Source organism: Strix uralensis, unplaced genomic scaffold (genome assembly GCF_047716275.1).
Source record: "Strix uralensis isolate ZFMK-TIS-50842 unplaced genomic scaffold, bStrUra1 scaffold_474, whole genome shotgun sequence".
NCBI lineage: Eukaryota > Metazoa > Chordata > Aves > Strigiformes > Strigidae > Strix > Strix uralensis.
The window spans coordinates 403-20,792 of NW_027437068.1; the positions used below are offsets into that span (position 1 = coordinate 403).

The window sequence follows — 20,390 nt, forward strand, 5'->3', positions numbered from 1 at the left end:
GGGGACACCGGTGGGACTGGGGACACTCTCTGGGGATGGGGGACACTGTGGGGAACTGGGGACACTGGGGGGATGGGGGATACTGGGGACACTCTGGGGAGGACTAGGGAGACCGGGGACACTGTGGGGACCGGTGGGACTGGGGAGATGGGGGATGCTGGGCGGACTGGGGACACTCTGGGGGGGGACTGGGGACACCGGTGGGACCGGGGGGGAACTGGGGACACTCTGTGGCGACTGGGGACACCAGTGGGACTGGGGAGATGGGGGATGCTGGGCGGACTGGGGACACTGGGGGGAACTGGGGGATGCTCTGGGGACCCTGGTGGGACTGGGCTGTCCCTCGGGGACTGGGGCCACTGGTCGGTGTCCCCGTGGGAAGCGGGGCTGGGGTCGGGGGGGGTCACCCCGCAGCACGTCCCCTCCTCTCCCCCGCAGGCCGTGTGTGGCTACGGCTCGCAGGACGCGTTGCCCTTCCGGGCCATCAAGGAGGGCGACTTGTACTTCCAGGAGGACCGAGAGGTCAACCTGGTGGAGCTGGCCCTGGCCACCAACATCCCCAAGGGCTGCGCTGAGACGACCGTACGAGGTGAGGGGGGGTCCCCCCTTTTTTTCTGCACCCCAACACCCCCACAAACTCCCCCCCCCCCCCAGTTTCCACCCGACCCCGGTGGCCACCGTCGCCTCCTTCTTCCAGTCCACGTCTCCTACTTGGATGGAAAAGGCAACTTGGAGCCGCAAGGAGCCGGTGAGGAGCGGCGGGGGGGGGGTGTGGTGGGTTTGGGGGGGCTCTTGTGTCCCCCCCCCAAAACACACAGCGGGGTTGGGGTTGGATTTTGGGGTGACGGCGCCGTCTCCCCCCCCCCTCTGTCACCGCAGTGCCCAGCGCCGTCTCCACGCTGACGGACGATCTGCTCAAGTACTACCAGCACGTCACGCGCGCCGTGCTGGGCGACGACCCCCAGCTCATGAAGGTGGGACACCCCCCCCCCCCAACCCCCCCCATCACCCCAACGAGGGGTTTCCCCCCCCTAATTAATCCCCATCACCCCAACGAGGGGTTTTCCCCCCCCTAATTAATCCCCATCACCCCAACGAGGAGATTTTTTTCCCCCTCTAATTAATCCCCATCACCCCAATGAGGGTTTTTTTGCCCCCTAATTAATCCCCATCACCTCAATGAGGGTTTTTCCCCCCTAATTAATCCCCATCACCCTGATAAGGGGTTTTCCCCCCTAATTAATCCACATCACCCCAATGAGGGTTTTCTTCCTCCTAATTAATTTCACCCTAATGAGGGATTTTCCCCCCCAATTAATCCCCATCACCCCAACGAGGAGTTTTTTCCCCCCCTAATTAATCCCCATCACCCCAATGAGGGTTTTTTTGCCCCCTAATTAATCCCCATCACCCCAACGAGGGTTTTTCCCCCCCCCAATTAATCCCCATCAGCCTGATAAGGGGTTTTCTGCCCCCTAATTAATCCCCACCACCCCAATGGTGGGTTTTTCCCCCTCTAATTAATCCCCATCACCCCAACGAGGGGTTTTTTCCCCCCTAATTAATCCCCATCACCCCAATGAGGGTTTTCTTCCTCCTAATTAATTTCACCCTAATGAGGGATTTTCCCCCCCAATTAATCCCCATCACACCAATGAGGGTTTTTTCCCCCCTAATTAATCCTCATCACCCCAATGAGGGATTTCCCCCCCTAATTAATCCCCATCACCCCAATGAGGGTTTTTCCCCCCTAATTAATCCTCATCACCCCAACGAGGAGTTTTTTCCCCCCCTAATTAATCCCCATCACCCCAACGAGGAGTTTTTTTTCCCCCCCTAATTAATCCCCATCACCCCAACGAGGAGGTTTTTTCCCCCCTAATTAATCCCCATCACCCCAATGAGGGTTTTTGCCCCCTAATTAATCCCCATCACCCCAATGAGGGATTTTTCCCCCTAATTAATCCTCATCACCCCAACGAGGAGTTTTTTCCCCCCCTAATTAATCCCCATCACCCCAATGAGGGTTTTTCCCCCCCTAATTAATCCCCATCACCCCCACGAGGGGTTTTCTCCCCCCCCTCACCCCAACGAGGGTTGTTCCCCCCTTTTCTCCACCCCACAAGCCGTGGCTACCGTTCTTACCCGCAGGTAGCCCTCCAGGACCTCCAAACCAACTCCAAAATCGCCGCCCTCCTGCCTTACTTCGTCTACGTGGTCAGCGGGGTGAGCGCTGGGGGTTCTAAAAAAAAAAAAAAGGGGGGAAACAACATCCTGTGACTCTTCCCCGACGGGATTAAATTTTTTGCCGTAGGTGAAATCGGTGAGTCACGACCTGGAGCAGCTCAACCGCTTGTTACACATCGCCCGGAGCTTGATCCAGAACCCGTTCCTGTGTCTGGGCTCGTACGTGCGGAGCCTCATCGGCAGCGTCATGTACTGCGCCCTGGAGCCGCTGGCCGCCTCCATCAACCCCCTCAACGACCACTGGACGCTGCGCGACTACGCCGCCATGCTGCTGAGCCGCATCTTCTGGTGGGGGGCACGGGGGCGCAGCGGGACGGCCACGGGGAGGGGAGGGGGGAGGGAGGCGGGGGAAAAGAACCACGGGTTGGGGTGGAAGGAGGTGGGGTAAAAAAGCCACGTTTTGGGGAATGAAGTGGGGTAAAAAAAAGCCACGTTTTGGGGAATGAAGTGGGGTAAAAAAGCCACGTTTTGGGGTGGAATGAGGTGGGTTAAAAAAGCCACGTTTTGGGGGGGAATGAGGTGGGTTAAAAAAGCCACGTTTTGGGGAATGAGGTGGGTTAAAAAAGCCACGTTTTGGGGAATGAAGTGGGTTAAAAAAGCCACGTTTTGGGGAATGAAGTGGGTTAAAAAAGCCACGTTTTGGGGAATGAAGTGGGTTAAAAAAGCCACGTTTTGGGGAATGAAGTGGGGTAAAAAAAAGCCACGTTTTGGGGTGGAAGAAGGTGGGGTAAAAAAGCCACGTTTTGGGGTGGAAAAAGGCAGGTTAAAAAAAGCACATTTTGGGGTGGAAGAAGGTGGGGTAAAAAAGCCATGTTTTGGGGAAAGGAGTGGGTTAAAAAAGCCTTGTTTTGGGGTGGAAGAAGGTTTAAAAAAAGCCACGTTTTGGGGTGGAATGTGGTGGGTTAAAAAAGCCACGTTTTGGGGTGGAAGAAGGTGGGTTTAAAAAGCCACGTTTTGGGGAATGAAGTGAATTAAGCCACATTTTGGGGTGGAAGAAGGTGGGGTAAAAAGCTCGTTTTGGGGTGGAATGAGGCAGGTTAAAAAAAGCACATTTTGGGGTGGAAGAAGGTTTAAAAAAAGCTCGTTTTGGGGTGGAATAAAGTGGGTTAAAAAAGCCACGTTTTGGGGTGGAAAAAGGCGGGTTAAAAAAGCCACGTTTTGGGGTGGAAGAAGGTGGGGTAAAAAGCTCGTTTTGGGGTGGAATGAGGCAGGTTAAAAAAAGCACATTTTGGGGTGGAAGAAGGTTTAAAAAAAGCTCGTTTTGGGGTGGAAAAAGGCAGGTTAAAAAAAGCACATTTTGGGGTGGAATGTGGTGGGTTAAAAAAGCCACGTTTTGGGGTGGAAGAAGGTGGGGTAAAAAAAAGCACATTTTGAGGTGGAAGAAGGTGGGGTAAAAAGCTCGTTTTGGGGTGGAATGAGGCAGGTTAAAAAAGCCACATTTTGGGGTGGAACAAGGCGGGTTAACCCCACGTTTTGGGGTGGAACAAGGCGGGTTAACCCCACGTTTTGGGGTGGATCGAGGCGTTTCCCAACGGGCCTGGCGCTCCCGCTCTCCCCAGGACTCACGGCGACCTCCTGAGCGGCCTCTACCACCAAATCCTCCTCTCGCTCCAGAAAGTTCTGGCCGATCCCGTGCGGCCGCTCTGTTCCCACTACGGCGCCGTGGTGGGGCTGCACGCCCTGGGCTGGAAGGTGAGAGGGGACACGGGGCGGGGGGGACACGTGGGGGGCTGTAACCCCCCCGGTGTCCCCCCCCCGTGCCGCTGTCTGTCCGTCTGTCCCTCCCGCAGGCGGTGGAGCGGGTGCTTTACCCCCATCTCCCCACGTACTGGGCCAACCTCCAGGCCGTGCTGGACGATTACTCCGTCTCCAACGCCCAGGTCAAAGCCGATGGGCACAAAGTTTACGGAGCCATTTTGGTAAGTCCCGTTTGGGCAAGCAACGGGGCCTCGCAGGTAGCCCAACCATAATGACTTGGCTAGATTGGCTTGGCCAGCGTCAACGGGATGAGCAGGTTGGCTTGGCCAGCGTCAACGGGATGAGCAGGTTGGCTTGGCCAGCGTCAACGGGATGAGCAGGTTGGCTTGGCCAGCGTCAACGGGATGAGCAGATTGGCTTGGCCAGCGTCAACGGGATGAGCAGGTTGGCTTGGCCAGCGTCAACGGGATGAGCAGGTTGGCTTGGCCAGCGTCAACGGGATGAGCAGGTTGGCTTGGCCAGCGTCAGCGGGATGGATGAGCAGGTTGGCTTGGCCAGCGTCAGCGGGATGGATGAGCAGGTTGGCTTGGCCAGCGTCAGCGGGATGGATGAGCAGGTTGGCTTGGCCAGCGTCAGCGGGATGGATGAGCAGGTTGGCTTGGCCAGCGTCAGCGGGATGGATGAGCAGGTTGGCTTGGCCAGCGTCAACGGGATGGATGAGCAGGTTGGCTTGGCCAGCGTCAACGGGATGGATGAGCAGGTTGGCTTGGCCAGCGTCAACGGGATGGATGAGCAGGTTGGCTTGGCCAGCGTCAACGGGATGGATGAGCAGGTTGGCTTGGCCAGCGTCAACGGGATGGATGAGCAGGTTGGCTTGGCCAGCGTCAGCGGGATGGATGAGCAGGTTGGCTTGGCCAGCGTCAACAGGATGAGCTTCAACAAGGCCAAGTGGCTTGGGGAGGTGTGGCCGGTCAGAGAGCGACCCGGGGAGGTTAATTGATTGATAACGAGCCAACAAGTGGCCAAGAAAGCCAACAGCATCCTGGCTTGGATTAGAAATAGCGTGGCTACCAGAAGTAGGGAGATGATAGTCCCCCTGGCCACACCTGGAGGGTTGTGTCCAGTTTTGGGCACCCCAACACGAGCGAGATCTCGAGGTGCTGGAGCGAGGGCAGAGGAGGGCAATGAGGCTGGGGAAGGGCCTGGAGAATAAATCCCGTGAGGGTTTAAGAGGGAACAGCTTTAAACTGCAATGAGGGGGGTTTAGACTCGACATTAAGAAAAAAATTTTTCTAGAAAAAGTGGGAGAGGCTGCGCAGGGAGGGGGTGGGGTCCCCGTCCCTGAGGGGTTCGAGGGCCGTTGGGATGAGCTGTGGAGGGATGTGGGGTAGAGGAGAACTTGGTAGAGTCAGGCTGAGGGTTGGACTCGGGATCATCGGGGCTTCTCCAACCTCAATGATTCTGTGAAATGTCACTTTTTACTCCAAAATTTCTAATATTCTGATTTTTTGGAGACTATTTTGTTCTTTCCCTGTTTCTGGCGCTTAGGGACATGGTTTAGTGCTGGGCTTGGCAGCGTTGGGTGAAGAGTTGGACTTGATGATCTTGAGGGTCTTCTCCAACCTGAACGATTCTGTGAAATGTCACCTTCTACTCCAAAAATTCTAATATCCAGATTTTTTTGAGACTATTTTGTTCTTTCCCTGTTTCCGGCGCTTAGGGACGTGGTTCAGTGCTGGCTTGGCAGCGTTGGGTGAAGAGTTGGACTCGATCTTTGTAGAGTCGGGCCCAGGGTTGGACTCGGGATCATCGGGTCTTCTCCAACCTGAACAATTCTGGGATTCTCTGAATTTCCACCCCCCCCTCATTTTTCCAGGTCGCCGTCGAGCGCCTGTTGAAGATGAAAGCGCAGCAAGAGCCGGCGGCGGGGGCCGGGGCGCCGCAGGAGGGGTCCCCGCGACACAGCCCCAAGCAAGACCCCCCCTCGGAAACGGGGTTCGGCCTCGGGCGGCCGCTGCTACAACTGGGGGGCGGCGGCAGCGGCCCCCCCTCGGCCGCAGCCCCCGTTCCTCCCGCGCTTTCCCTTCATGAGATGTATCGCGAGCTCTACGATTTTTTCGGCGACAGCTTGGCCGCTCGTTTCGGGACCGGGTTGCCGCCGGCGACGCTGCCGCCTCCCGCTACCCCCGAGGGACCGCGGAAGGAGCCGCCGGCTTTCGGAGGCGAAGGAGCGACGCGGAAAATGCCGCAGCTGACGGCCAACGCCACGGTGAGCCCGCGGGAAGAGGAGAGCCCGCGGGGTGAGCCCCCGCCCGGTCGCCCCACCTTGCATCGCCCCACCAGCTTGGCCCGACCCCGCGGAACCCCCCGACAACCCGGTCACCGCCCGGGCGCTCGCGACGTTTTCCAAAAATGCCGTTTTGCGCCTCGCGGAGCCCCGCGCTTCAGCTTCGTCATCGCCGGGCGTCAAGCCGGGCGCCGCTGCCAGGGGCGTTTGTTCCAAACCACTTTCCCCCAACACCACGGACCCGGCCACGTTTCTCGTTACGCCCAAAAACTGCCCATGATCGGCCGAACCACCCGTCCCGCCCGGCGCTGGCCGCGCGCCGAGTACTCCCTCCACCTCCTGCTCTGAGGCGGGTGCTGGGGGGCTCATGGCCCACCCCTGCGAGCCGGCTGGTAGCCCCGGGCCAGCGTGTCCCGCGGCCACTGTAACGCGCGTCCGGAGCTTAATAAAATCTCGTTGCGGAGGGTTCGTAGCCGCAAGCGTGGCCTGGTGGCTAGCAAAGGCAAAATATCAGTGGCCAAGAAGGGAGGGAGGAGGTTGTGGGGTGAAATCCTGGCGGGGAGGACGGACAGACGGACAAATGGACGGAGGGGGTGAGGATGGGGGGGGTGTGGGAGCCGCGGCGCTGAGCGGGAGGCGGCCGCGCCCTGAGCAGGAGGAGGAGGAGGAGGAGGAGGCAGGGCAGGGTGGGGCGGAGGAGGCCGGGCGGAGGGTGGGGAGGGTGGCGGGGGGGATGGAAGATGGCGGTGTCCGTCCTGCAGCTGGTGGAGTTGGGCCTCCACGGAGCCGCGTTCCTCTGCGGGATCGTCTGCGCTTCGTCTCTCACCGTGGCGCAGGTACCGGCGGGGGGCAAGGGGGGTGGGGGGGGGGCTGGTTCCGCTGCGCTGGGAAAGGGGGGTGAGATGTTTGGGGGGGGGGTACAGAAGTGTCACCCCACTCCTTGCCCGAGGTTTCCCCCCACGTCACCCTCGTGGGTCCTGGGTGGGTTCCAGAATGGTCCTGGCTGCTCCCCAAAACTCCTGAGCCCCCCCCCCCCAGTCTGTCGTGGGGAGGCAGGAAGCAAAGTGGGGTGCTGGGGGGGGGCAGAGGGGTGGCTGAGCCCCCCCACCCCACATCCCTCAGCGTGTCATGAGTACAGGAGTCAGCCGCGGTGGTTTGGGCTTCCTTCCTCCTCCAACGCTCCTCCTCCTCCTCCTCCTGCTCCATCTCGCCTCGCCGGTCCGTCCTGCTGGGGCTGAGCGTCCTTCCCGCTGCCTGGGGGGGTGTCACCTCGCAGCACCTTCCCCCCCCCCCCCCCCCCCCAATTTTCCCCCCCCACCACCACGAGGCTCCCGTCCGCAGGGTGAGTTCGGAGGTTGGTGCCTCCTCTACGGCGCCGTGAGCTGGAACGGGACCGCGCTGGTGCCCAAATCCTTCAGCCACGTCTCGCTCTGTTACTTCGTCTCGGCCGTCTCCGTCGTGGTGGCCTTGTGCTGCTTCTCGGCGCTGCTCTACGGCATCTACGGCTGCTGCAGCGACGAGGCCCCGTGGTGAGCTGGGGCTGACGGGGCTGGGGGGTGCCCCCCCCCCCCATCTCTAAACCCCCCCTTCCCCCGTGCGCCGCTGATGCTGCTCCCCCTTTTCTCGCAGGGACCGCGCTTGGCTCAGCGTCGCCCTGGGCGTCGCCATCATCATCCTCTTCTTCCTCCTCGTCTCGGCCTGCATCCTCCGCGTGGGGATGGACGCGCTCTGTGCCTCCCTGGTGCAGACCAAGGCCCTGGCCAGGTAGCCATCATCTTCCTCACGGGGTGTGTGGGGGGGCTCCTCGCTTCTCCCCACCCCTCGCTCTTCCTCGCTCCGCTCTTCCTCACCCTGCAGCTGCCAGGAGGCTGAACACAAACCGTGGGGGTCCTACAGCCCAACGCGCTTCTACAGGAACCTCTACAGCGCGCAGGTGACCCCAAACACCCCCCTGACACCCCCACACACCCCCCCCCAAAGTTCCTGGGGTCCGCACGGCCCCGCTGGGGGGGGAGGATGATGATGGCGGGGGGACACGAGCGAGGGGCAGCGAACGAGTCCGTGTGTCTGCGCTGGGCTGGAGCGAGGGGCAGCGCCCGGGCGCGGAGGTTGGGAGGGGGGCAGAGAAATTGGGGTGAAAGCGGGGAAAAACGGGGGCGCAGCTCAACTCTGTGTGTGTGTCCCCCCCCCGCAGGCAGCGGCCTGGGTGAACGTGTTCCTCTGGTGCCTCCTGACCGCGCGGCTGCTGCTCCTGCGGCGCAGAGACGCCCCTTTCCCGCTGCTGCGGCGCGACGAGCCCGAGGGGGGCGGCGAGAGCGAAGCCATTTTCGGGGGGCGCCCGAGACGCCCCTGAAAAGCTGCTGGGGGGGGGGTGGAGGGGCCAGACCGGGGTCAGGAGCGGTTGGGGCGCGCTGCGGTGTGGGAAGGGGGGGGGGGTGTCCCCACCGCGGGGCTTGTTGGGGGCTGAGGTGGTTTATTAAAGACGATTTGGGCCCAGACTCGGCGCGAGGAGGAGGAGGAGGAGGAAGGGGGGGGGGGAGGGCTCAGCGCCTCCCGCAGCCGGAGGGGGGTTGGACACGCGCCCCCCACGCCACAGCGCCCCCAGAGCCGGGCGGGTCGGCCTGAAAATGGGGCAGAAACGGCGATTTTGGGAAAGAAAAGCAAAGAGCAGGGTGCGAACGTCTCTCGGTCTGTTCTTTACCGGCACAGGGACCCCCGGGGGGGCGGGCACCGTTCCCGGAGGCACTGCAATACCGGGACGATGCGCGGAGCGGAGGGAGCAAGCTCCGGGTCCAACTCCCACACCCAAAAATCCGTTTAATATAAAGTCCTCTCATCGAGGACGTATCAGATATTAAACTGATAAGAACAGATACTACACTTGATCTTAGCCAAAAGGCCGAGAAGCGATACCCCGCACCCCGCCCCGCACCGACCCACACCCCCGCGCTCACACGCACCGCACGGACACAACACCGACCCCGGCAAAACGGCCCCCGACGCCTCCCGCGCTCCCTCCCCGCCGCAGTAAGGCCCGACCGCCGCGCCCCGCGGACACCGACCCCCGACAGAGCCCCGGGACGCCGCCACCGGGCGCTCCCGGCGGCCCCCGCGACGTTTCTTTCCTCGCCCGAAATCTGCATATCCCCGCCCCTCGCGCGGCTTCACCGCGCCCTCCGCTCCCCATCGCCGCCATTCGATTGGCCGCTCCAACGCCTCAATCTGCATTCGCTCCTCCCCCTCCCCGCCCAACCCGCGAAGCTCCCGCGAGCGGCCCCTCCCGGCGGCTCAATTAGCATAACCACGCCCCCTCCCCGCATGCGCCAGCCACTGCCGCGAGTCGCACGCTCCGCCCCCGCGCCTTTTAAGGCGCCTCATTTGCATTGACCTGCCCCCCTCGCTGGCACCACATCGAATGCTTTTATTTGCATATCCCCGCCCCTCGCGCGGCTTCACCGCGCCCTCCGCTCCCCATCGCCGCAATTCGATTGGCCGCTCCATCGCCCAATCTGCATTCGCTTCTCCCCCTCCCCGCCCTCCCTCCCAACCCGCCGACCGGCCCCTCCCGGCGGCTCAATTAGCATAACCACGCCCCCTCCCCCCCTGCGCCAGCCACTGCCGCGCGCCGCACGCTCCGCCCCCGCGCCTTTTAAGGCGCCTCATTCGCATTGTCTTCCCCCCTTCCGCGCTCCGCCCCACCCCCTCATTTGCATATCCCCGCCCCGCCCCGGCGGAACGCCGCCGGCCCGAGCGGGAGCAGCCGGAGCAGCGGGGGGGGGGGGGGCGGCTCCCTGCGGCGGGAGGAACTGCTGGGCGGGCTCTTCATTAACACAGCGCTGCTAATTGATCCCTAGAGCCCCTCTGGGAGCTTTCATTGAGGCGAGACCTGCGGGCGAAGGACCACGCGCCCCGGGTGTCCGCGGCGCCGCCCTGGCCGGGGCCGCTTTAAAACCCGCTCGGGCGGAATTGACGGGAATTAACCCGCGGCGGCGAGGTCCGGGCGGAGCCAAAGCGATCAGCGAGTCATTAAGCGGCTCGTTAAGGTCGGGCCTTTCCAGCTCCACACAGATCATGGTCAAGAGACCCGCGGGAGCTTTTTCCCCCAAAACGGCGACCGGCGGGGAAAATGTTGGAGGAGCCCCAAGGCCCCGGGAGGGCGGAGGCGGCCGCGCCGAGCGGCGGCTCCGCGGGAGGAACCGGAGCGGAGCGACGCGGATGGGCCGCAGGTGCGGGACGGAGCGGCGGGGTTTGGAGCCGCGTGAAGAGTTGGGGGCTGGCAGCGGGCGGGACAAACCCCGCCGGCCGGACAAAGCTCATCTCCTACGCCAGGGCGACCTGCTGGTTGCATGAGGGAGAGGCTGGGGTGGTGTCTGCCTTGACTTCAGCGAGGCCTTTGACGCCGTTTCCCACGGCGTTCTCCTGGCGAAACTGGGGCTGCTCGAGGCTCGGGTGGGCACGCGCTCGGCTGGGTAAAAAACTGCCCGACGGCCGGGCCCGGAGAGTGGTGGGGAAGGGAGTTAAATCCGGTTGGCGGCCGGTCACCAGTGGTGTCCCCCAGGGCTGGGTTTTGGGGCCGCTCCTGTTTAACGTCGTTATTGCTGCTCTGGACGAGGGGATGGAGCGCACCCGCGGTCAGTTTGGAGATGACACCCAGTGGGGGGGGGGTGTTGATCTCTCGAGGGTGGGGAGGGTCTGCAGAGGGATCTGGCCAGGCTGGAGCGATGGGCTGAGCCCAACGGGAGGAGTTTCACTAAGGGCAAATGCCGGGTGCTGCCCTTGGGCCACAACAACCCCCAGCAGGGCTACAGGCCTGGGGAGGAGTGGCTGGAGAGCTGCCGGTCAGAGAGGGACCTGGGGGGTGATAAGGAGCCAGCAGTGTGCCCGGGTGGCCAAGGAGGCCAGTGGCATCCTGGCTTGTACCAGCACCAGCGTGGCCAGCAGGGACAGGGGAGGGATCTGACCCCTGGTGAGGCCGCCCCTCGGTGAGTGGGTTCAGTTTTGGGCCCCTCACCCCAAAAAGGCCCTTGAATGACTCAAGCGTGTCCAGAGAAGGGCAACGGAGCTGGTGCAGGGTCTGGAGCACAGGTCTGATGGGGAGCAGCTGAGGGACCTGGGGGGGTTTAGTGTGGAGAAGAGGAGGCTGAGGGGAGACCTCCTGGCCCTCTGCAACTCCCTGAAAGGAGGGTGCAGAGAGGGGGGAGGAGTCTCTTGAGCCCAGGAACCAGCGCCAGGACGAGAGGGAACGGCCTCAAGCTGCGCCAGGGCAGGGTCGGGCTGGCTCTTAGGAAGGATTTCTGTCGCGAAGGGGCTGTTGGGCGTTGGAATGGGCTGCCCGGGGCGGGTGATACAGAGAAGCGATCACTTGTTTTAAGACTTATTTACTTACAGCAAACTGCTTAGCAACTTATTTCCTCACTTCTAGCAAGTGATAGTATTACTTATAGTATTTTTTAGTATTGCTGAGAATCCTGCTGGCCCAGACGGTTCTGGGGGATTTTCCCAAGGGCTGTGTCCACCAAAACGAAGCAGTTTGCTGTGAAAATCTACCAAGAACCGCAGCGCTGAGCACAATGTCGCGGTGCTGTGCTGGAGGCACTGGTGTGCTCTGACGAGTCGGGCCTCGGTAACGGGTACAGACGGGTGGGGGAAGTTCCACTGGTTCTCTTCGATCAGAGAGGATGAGTAAACCGGCCGAAAAACGTTGTTGTTGTTGTTGAAGAAATTGGCCGAGAGAATCTGCGCGTGCTCCGGGGGAAAAAAGGTGAGAAAGACCACGAGCCTTTCCTCCCGAAGCCCCCCGGAGAGCCCCCCAGGAGGGGATGCGCGGGGGCAAAGAGGACACGAAGTGCTGCCCGGAGCCTCTCGCGCTAACCCCGCCCCCCTCATGCATATGTATGCGTGCGCGGTGTGAGCCCATGAATATGTACATCCCCACTCGAGGGGTTGCTGGTACAACGTGCGGGGGGGGCAGCTTTGGGGAGAAACCCCCTCGCCCCCCGGCCGGAGTAACCGCAGCCGCTGTGTGACTCTGGTGGAGCGTCCCGGGGGGGGAGTCCCCGTCCCTGGGGGGGGGGGTGGAGAGTCGGGTTGAGCCGGCGCTGAGGGCTCGGGGGGGTCGGGAAGGGTCAGGGGGAGGAGCCTCAAGGGCTTCTGCAGCGCGGAGGGTTTCGGGATTCAGCGACACGCGGGGACGGACGCGGCGCTGGGTCAGGGCGGGGGGAGCGGGAGGGGCGGCTCGTTCTGTCTTTGACCGGCACAAGGACCCCCGGGGGGGCGGGCACCGTTCCCGGAGGCACTGCAATACCGGGACGATGCGCGGAGCGGAGGGAGCAAGCTCCGGGTCCAACTCCCACACCCAAAAATCCGTTTAATATAAAGTCCTCTCATCGAGGACGTATCAGATATTAAACTGATAAGAACAGATACTACACTTGATCTTAGCCAAAAGGCCGAGAAGCGATACCCCGCACCCCCGCCCCGCACCGACCCACACCCCCGCGCTCACACGCACCGCACGGACACAACACCGACCCCGGCAAAACGGCCCCCGACGCCTCCCGCGCTCCCTCCCCGCCGCAGTAAGGCCCGACCGCCGCGCCCCGCGGACACCGACCCCCGACAGAGCCCCGGGACGCCGCCACCGGGCGCTCCCGGCGGCCCCCGCGACGTTTCTTTCCTCGCCCGAAATCTGCATATCCCCGCCCCTCGCGCGGCTTCACCGCGCCCTCCGCTCCCCATCGCCGCCATTTGATTGGCCGCTCCATCGCCCAATCTGCATTCGCTTCTCCCCCTCCCCGCCCTCCCTCCCAACCCGCCGACCGGCCCCTCCCGGCGGCTCAATTAGCATAACCACGCCCCCTCCCCGCCTGCGCCAGCCACTGCCGCGCGCCGCACGCTCCGCCCCCGCGCCTTTTAAGGCGCCTCATTCGCATTGACCCGCCCCCCTTCCGCGCTCCGCCCCACCCCCTCATTTGCATATCCCCGCCCCTCGCGCGGCTTCACCGCGCCCTCCGCTCCCCATCGCCGCAATTCGATTGGCCGCTCCAACGCCTCAATCTGCATTCGCTCCTCCCCCTCCCCGCCCAACCCGCGAAGCTCCCGCGAGCGGCCCCTCCCGGCGGCTCAATTAGCATAACCACGCCCCCCGGACTGCGCCAGCCATTGCCGCGATCCGCACGCTCCGCCCCCGCGCCTTTTAAGGCGCCTCATTTGCATTGACCTGCCCCCCCTCGCTGGCACCACCCCGAACGCTTTTATTTGCATATCCCCGCCCCTCGCGCGGCTTCACCGCGCCCTCCGCTCCCCATCGCCGCAATTCGATTGGCCGCTCCATCGCCCAATCTGCATTCGCTTCTCCCCCTCCTCGCCCTCCCTCCCAACCCGCCGACCGGCCCCTCCCGGCGGCTCAATTAGCATAACGCTTTTATTTGCATATCCCCGCCCGTCACCCGTATTGACCCCGCCCCGTTCTTTCCCCGCGGCAACCTGATTGGCCGCTCCTTCCCCTCCCCGCCCTCCCGCAAAACTCCCGCGACCGGACCCTCCCGGCGGCCCCTGCGACACTTTTCCCACCCTCAATTTGCATATCCCCGCCCCTCTCTCGCACTAGCCCCGCCCCTAAACTCTGGCTCAGCCCGGAGGCAGTTGAAGGCGATGAAGGGGCGGGGGGGGGGGGGTGTGTCGGCCCCTCCCAATTAAAATATTTCATCCCATTCTGCCCCTTTTTAGCCATTTTTCAGCCATTTTAACCCAAGTTAACGCCTGTTTGAAGCCCAGCGCCCAAACGCCCCCCCCCCTGCCCCGAGCTCACGCTCCGAATTTCCTTTAAATCAGGAAAATTTAAGCAATAAAAACCGCGCTCCAGGGTTTTCTTTTTTTCCCGCTTTTTCTCCCCAAAAATCCCCACGCCGCCTCTCCCCACGCCAAACACGGGTTGAAAAACGAAACATTTTTACTGCCCCAAACCCTTCAGGGTGTTGAACCCCCCTCCCCGTCCTGCGGCTGCGTTTCCCTCGCCGCCCCCTCTCCCAAGCGGCGCCGCACGGCGGCGGGTAAAAAACTCTTCAAAAAGTGATAAAAATCCCGAAAAAGCGGCGCGGGGGCGTCGGGGGAGGGCAGCAAGCGCAGCAGGACGTGGGTGGCGGCGGGGCGGGCGCTGGCGGCGAAGCGGAGCAGCGGCTGCGGGGGGCGCTCGGCGCCGTCGCGGTGGACGATGGTTTGCGACACCGTTCGCTCCAGCGCCAGGTCCCGGGGACCGTCCCCGCGGAGCAAACGGCGGCGGAGGCGGCGGCGGCCGGTCCAGACGCGGTGCCAAACGGCGCAGGTCCAAGTCGCTCCTTCCGCCGCCGACTCCTCCTCGCCGGCATCGCGCCGCGGTTTCTTCGCCGCGGCGCCGTCGGTTTCTTCGGCGAATCGACGCTTTCCCCCAGCAACAAAAACCTCGGAATCGCCCCAAACGGGCGTCCCGGCGGCGCAGCTGCACCCGAGAACGTCCCCGAGGACGAAGGCGACGGCGGCGCAAACCTGGCGGAAGCGGAGGGCGCGAGGGCGCCGCGCGTCGCCCGTGGGGATGGGGATGAGGAAGGCGGCGGCGGCGGCGGCTCCCGGTTGCGCGGCGGCGGGTTGGAAGAGTCGGGTCAAGCCCCACGCGCGGCCCTTGGCGGATTTGCGGCGGTAGCGGAGGCTGCGGCAGAACTTGGCGGCGCGGCGGCAGCAGCGGGCGAGACGCGCGGCCGTTTTGGCGTTGACGTTGGCCGCCACGTTGTGGTCGAGCTCGAAGGGGTCTTGGAGGTTGAGGGGTCCCAATTTCAAGCCTTCGGGGTTTTCGGGGGGCGGCAACGGCGACGCTCGACCTTCCCGTAAAGAAACCAGCTGCCCCGCGAAGTCGAAATCGGAGAAAACGCGGAAAAATTCGGCCAGGAGAGAAGCTACGGGGATAGGGGAGGGGGGTGAGCGGGGGGGCTGCGCCCCCCCCCCCCCCCCCCCCTCCAAATCACCCCAAAACGCCCCAAAACTCACACGGCGTCTCGGTGTTGGCGCTGGGCGCGAGCGCGGCCGCGTCCCGCGGGAAGGTGCAGTCCCACCCCGCCACCACGGCGCGGTCCTCGGGCCCTGCGGCGGAAAGAGCGCGGAAACGGCTGAAATCGGGGGGAAAAGGGGGGGTCTAGAGGGATAAAAGGGTGGAAAGATGGATTTTAGGGGGGTAAAAGGGAGAAAAAGGGGAAAATGTGGATTTTAGGGGGGTAAAAGGGATAAAAAGGTAAAAATGTGGATTTTAGCGGGATAAAATGGGGAAAAAGGTGAAAATACAGATTATTTTACCGAGATAAAATGGATAAAAAGATGAAAATGTGGATTTTAGTGGGATAAAAGGGATAAAAATGGTGAAAAAAATGGATTTTAGTGGGGTAAAAGGGAGAAAAATGGTGAAAAAATGGATTTTAGTGGGGTAAAAGGGAGAAAAATGGTGAAAAAATGGATTTTAGTGGGGTAAAAGGGAGAAAAATGGTGAAAAAATGGATTTTACTGGGGTAAAAGGGAGAAAAAAGGGAAAATGTGGATTTTAGTGGGATAAAAGACATAAAAAGGTAAAAATGTGGATTTTAGTGGGACAAAATGGTGAAAAAGGTGAAAATGTGGATTTTAATGGCATAAAATGGATAAAATGGTGAAAATATGGATTTTAGCGGGATAAAAGGGATAAAAAGGTGAAAATGTGGATTTCACCAGGATAAAATGGGGCAAAAGGTGAAAATGTGGATTATTTTACTGGGATAAAAGAGATAAAAAGGTGAAAATATGGATTTTACCGCGATAAAATGGGGAAAAACGTGAAAATACAGATTATTTTACTGGGATAAAAAGGGATAAAAAGAAAGTGAAAATATGGATTTTACCGGCATAAAAATGATAAAAATGTAAAAATGTGGATTTTACTGGGATAAAATTGGTAAAAAGATGAAAATACGGATTATTTTACTGAGATAAAATGGATAAAAAGGTGAAAATGTGGATTATTCTACCGGGATAAAAAGGGGAAAAAAATGGATTTTACTGCGATAAAATTGGTAAAAAGGTGAAAATATGGAGAATTTTACCAGGATAAAATGGTGAAAAAAGGTGAAAATATGGATTTTACTGGGATAAAATGGATGAAAAGGTGAGAATCTGGATTTTACTGGGATAAAATGGGTAAAAAAGTGAAAATGTGGATTTTAGCGGGATAAAAATAAGGTGAAAATCTGATTTTACCCGGATAAAAACGGATAAAAAAGGGAAAATACAGATTTTGCCAGAATAAAATGGATAAAAAAGTGAAAATATGGAGGATTTTACCAAAATAAAAGGGATAAAAAGGTGAAAATGTGGATTATTTTACTGGGATAAAAGGGATAAAAAGAAGGTGAAAATATGGATTTTACCGGGATAAAATGGGGAAAAAGGTGAAAATGTGGATTTTACTGGGATAAAATTGGTAAAAAGGTGAAAATATAGATTATTTTACCGAGATAAAATGGATAAAAAGGTGAAAATGTGGATTACTCTACTGGGATAAAAGGAATAAAAAGGGGAAGAAATGGATTTTACTGGGATAAAATTGGTAAAAAGGTGAAAATATAGATTATTTTACTGAGATAAAATGGATAAAAAGGTGAAAATGTGGATTATTCTACCGGGATAAAAGGGATAAAAAGGGGAAAATATGGATTTTGTTGGGATAAAATGGATAAAAACGTGAAAATATGGAGAATTTTACCGGGATAAAATGGTCAAAAAATGGATTTTAGTGGGATAAAAGGAATAAAAAGGTGAAAATGCGGATTTTAGCGGGATAAAATGGGGAAAAAGGTGAAAATGTGGATTATTTTACTGGGATAAAAGGGATAAAAAGAAGATGAAAATATGGATTTTAGCGGGATAAAATGGGGAAAAAACGGCTTTTACCGGCCAAATCCCGCAAGCGGGCGACGGTGGGCAGCACGGGGGGGCTGCGCGTCTGCAGGAAGAACAGCACCAGCAGCGTCAGGGCGTAGTTGTTGAGGAGGGGGCCGCCCCCCAAGGGGTTTCCTGTGGGAAAAGGGCATCAAGATGGTGTCGGGGGGGGGCCGGGTGGCCACTGCGGGGGGCTGGGTGGCCACCGGGGGGGTCGGACGGCCACCGGGGGAGCTGGGTAGCCACCAGGGGGCTGGGTGGGCACCGGGGGGGCACCAAGGAGGCTGGGTAGCCACCGGGGGGGGCTGGGTAGCCACCAGGGGGGCTGGGTGGCCACTGGGGGGGGCTGGGTGGCCACCGGGGGGGCCAGGCAGCCACCGGGGGGGGGGTGCCGGGTGGCCACCAGGGGGGGGCAGGTGGCCACTGGGGGGGCCGGACGGCCACCGGGGGAGCTGGGTAGCCACCACGGGGCTACCAAGGAGGCTGGGTAGCCACCGGGGGGGGCTGGGTAGCCACCAGGGGGGCTGGGCGGCCACCGGGGGGGGGGGCTGGGTGGGCACGAGGGGGGCCAGGCAGCCACCGGGGAAGCTGGGTAGCCACCAGGGCGGGGGGGGGTGCCCGGTGGCCACCAGGGGGGGGGCGGGTGGGCACCGGGGGGGGCTGGGTGGGCACCGGGGGGGGGCACCGGGGAGGCTCGGTAGCCACCGGGGGGGCCAGGTGGGCACCAGGGAGGCTGGGTAGCCACCGGGGGGGGGCTGGGTGGCCACCGGGGGGGCTCGCTCTCACCAGCCAGCCCCTGCTGCTTGGCCCAGAGCCGCACGGCGTAAACCAGCGGCCGCACGCGCGCGTCGGCATCGGCGCAGAGGCGCAGGAAGCGGGTGTTGAGCAGCGCCAGCCTGCCGTTAAAAAATAACCAATAACGGTTACAAAAAGCCCCAAAATGTAGAAATTCTACCCCAAAACCCTCGCCCTCCCCCCCCCCCCCCCAGACCTGTTGTCGATGGAAACGTCGCTCCTAGCCAACGCGGATTGTTTGTGGGTGAATTTCACGACGGGGCGACGGGCGGAAGGGGACGGCGCGGACGCGGCGCACGCCGGGCACGCAGCGGCGCAGGACGGTGGCCACCAGGTCCAGGAGCTCCGTTGCCCGGCGTGGCCACCAAATCGATGTCGCTCAGGAGGAATTTTCAGCGTCCGAGGTGGAAGCGGGAGCGTCCGGGGTTGAGGCCTGGAGGGATTTGGTGGGTTCGAGATCCAGGAGAAGGTCAAGGTCGCAGCCGCGGGTGTCGAAGCCGTTGACGGAGGAACCGAAGGGCACCACGGCGCAGCCTGGGGGGGGGGGGGGGGGGGGGGGGGGCCACAAAAATAAACCCCCATTAGCCCCATCCTGGGCTCGCCCGAGGGAATCGGCCGTGGGCGGCGCGAGGAAAAGACTCACCGGGGAAAAATTCGGTGAAAACTTCCTGGAAAAGGGTCACCAGGAGGTGCCGCACGCGGCGCTCGGCCTCGCTCAGCTCCAGCAGCTCCACCAGCTGCGACATCTGGGCGTCCACCTGCGTGGACTGGGGTTACTGGTGGGACTGGTGGGGTGGGGGGGTTGTTCTTCCCCCCCCCCCCCCCCCCCCTCCATGTTTGGGGGAGCACCAGGACCCTGCAAAACCCCCCAGGAGAGCTTTGGGACCCACCTCCCACCCCCCCCAGAACTCACCAACCCCCTGAGAATGCTTTGGGACCCTCCCCAAAGCCCCAGGACCCCCCTCAAACCCCCAGGACTCTCCCCCCAAACCCCCAAGACACCCCCTCAAAGCCCCAGGACCCCCCCCAAAGCCCCAAGACCCCTGTCAAACCCCCAGGACCCCTCTCAAGCCCCCAAGCCCTCCCCACACCCCCAGGACCCCCCTCAAACCCCCAGGACTCCCCTCTCAAACCCCCAAGACACCCCCCCAAAGCCCCAAGACCCCCCTCAAACCCCCAAGACCCTCCCCAGACCCCCAAGACCCTCCCCCAAATCCTCAAGACCCCCCTCAAACCCCCAAGACCCCCCTCAAACCCCCAAGACCCCCCTCAAACCCCCAAGACCCTCCCCAAACCCCCAAGACCCCCCCCCTAAACCCCCAAGACTCCTCTCAAGCCCCCAAGACCCCTCTCAAGCCCCCAAGCCCTCCCCACACCCCCAGGACCCCCCTCAAACCCCCAGGACTCCCCCCTCAAACCCCCAAGACACCCCCCCAAAGCCCCAAGACCCCCCTCAAACCTCCCCAGACCCCCAAGACCCTCCCCCAAATCCTCAAGACCCCCCTCAAACCCCCAAGATCCCCCCCAAACCCCCAGGACCCCCCCAAACCCCCAGAAGACCACCCTCCCGAGGCCATACTCACATCCGGGGCCTGGCAAAGCGCCTGCTCCAGCTTCTCCGGCCCAAGAGGCTCCCGGCGGGCGCCGCCCCCGGGGCGGGGGCTGTAAGCAAAAACTTTCTCCTCCCGGGGACGAACCCGGAGCCGGTGCCCGGCCAGAGCGTGTTGGGGCTCGGCCAGCGCCCGCTCCCGGCCCGCGGCCTCCCGCAGCTCCACGATGGCGTAGACGCCCTAAGGGGAACGGACGCCCCGTCAGCGCCATCCCGATGGCGGGGGGACTCCCCAATTTCCCCCATTTCACCCCCAAAAAACCTTCTCTTTGTCCATCACGACGGTCGCAACGTCCCCGAAAGCCCCGAAATACTCCGCGAGCTCCGCGCCCGACGTGCCGCGGGCGAAACCGCTGACGAAAAGGCTCCGCTGCTCCTGCGCCCGCCGTTCGGCACGAAGGGTCCGCAGCCGCTGGTGCTTTTTGCCCCGGAGATGCTCCGCCAGGCTCGGCCCTGCGGGAGGGGAGAAGCGGCGGAGGGAGGTGGGGACACCCGGTAACACCCCTCCGCCCCCCGCCACCGGAGCGCCACCCCCCGCCCCCCGGGCCCGCACTCACGGTTGGCCGCGGAAACCTGGCACAGGCGGCAGCGGAAGCCCCGCGGGAGCGGCTCCACGTCGGGATCCGCCTCCGGGGGCGGGGGGGGACGCGGCGGAGCCCACCGGGGATGCGGCGGAGCCCACCGGGGCCGGGGCGGGCCCCGCCGCCATGGCCTCGGCCTCCCCCTCCGCCATTAGCGGCCGCACTTCCGCCGGAAGTGGTCCGATCACCTGACCTTCCCCCCCGACCGGAAGTGACGCCACCCCGGAACCGACCCCTCCCG

General features: G+C 61.5%; 3 protein-coding genes, 1 long non-coding RNA gene and 2 other non-coding genes across 6 annotated transcripts; 3 read left to right on the forward strand and 3 right to left on the reverse strand.

Moving 5' to 3' along the window:
* Positions 1 to 438: 438 nt before the first annotated feature.
* LOC141938979 (TAF6-like RNA polymerase II p300/CBP-associated factor-associated factor 65 kDa subunit 6L) lies at positions 439 to 6,704 on the forward strand (the record flags this gene model as incomplete). The annotated part of the gene is given in 8 exon segments (XM_074858020.1): positions 439 to 589; positions 698 to 748; positions 880 to 974; positions 2,152 to 2,226; positions 2,315 to 2,535; positions 3,807 to 3,939; positions 4,038 to 4,166; positions 5,822 to 6,704. Coding segments are annotated over 8 exon segments (1,614 nt in total), but the record flags the coding sequence as incomplete, so codon positions are not given.
* A 259-nt stretch (positions 6,705 to 6,963) lies between these two features.
* On the forward strand, positions 6,964 to 8,616 carry LOC141938980 (transmembrane protein 179B-like). Its single transcript, XM_074858021.1, has 5 exons — positions 6,964 to 7,068; positions 7,574 to 7,761; positions 7,862 to 7,996; positions 8,090 to 8,165; positions 8,427 to 8,616. The coding sequence occupies exons 1-5, from the start codon at positions 6,973 to 6,975 to the stop codon at positions 8,583 to 8,585; spliced, it is 654 nt and encodes a 217-aa protein (XP_074714122.1). The 5' UTR covers positions 6,964 to 6,972; the 3' UTR covers positions 8,586 to 8,616.
* A 336-nt stretch (positions 8,617 to 8,952) lies between these two features.
* On the reverse strand, positions 8,953 to 9,143 carry LOC141938982 (U2 spliceosomal RNA). Its single transcript, XR_012627443.1, has one exon. It is a non-coding gene; the product is annotated as a U2 spliceosomal RNA (small nuclear RNA).
* A 908-nt stretch (positions 9,144 to 10,051) lies between these two features.
* On the forward strand, positions 10,052 to 11,935 carry LOC141938974 (uncharacterized). The gene is made up of 2 exons (XR_012627441.1): positions 10,052 to 10,458; positions 11,677 to 11,935. It is a non-coding gene; the product is annotated as an uncharacterized LOC141938974 (long non-coding RNA).
* Positions 11,936 to 12,502: 567 nt separating this feature from the next.
* On the reverse strand, positions 12,503 to 12,693 carry LOC141938983 (U2 spliceosomal RNA). The gene has a single exon (XR_012627444.1). It is a non-coding gene; the product is annotated as a U2 spliceosomal RNA (small nuclear RNA).
* A 1,472-nt stretch (positions 12,694 to 14,165) lies between these two features.
* LOC141938976 (speckle targeted PIP5K1A-regulated poly(A) polymerase-like) lies at positions 14,166 to 20,301 on the reverse strand. The gene is made up of 10 exons (XM_074858018.1): positions 20,251 to 20,301; positions 20,126 to 20,195; positions 19,831 to 20,021; positions 19,543 to 19,749; positions 18,562 to 18,717; positions 18,156 to 18,493; positions 17,951 to 18,060; positions 17,177 to 17,299; positions 15,251 to 15,343; positions 14,166 to 15,159 (listed from the first exon to the last, which is right to left on the reverse strand). Exons 1-10 carry the CDS (start codon positions 20,299 to 20,301, stop codon positions 14,201 to 14,203), a joined length of 2,298 nt encoding a protein of 765 aa, XP_074714119.1. The 3' UTR covers positions 14,166 to 14,200.
* Between the last annotated feature and the right edge of the window lie 89 nt (positions 20,302 to 20,390).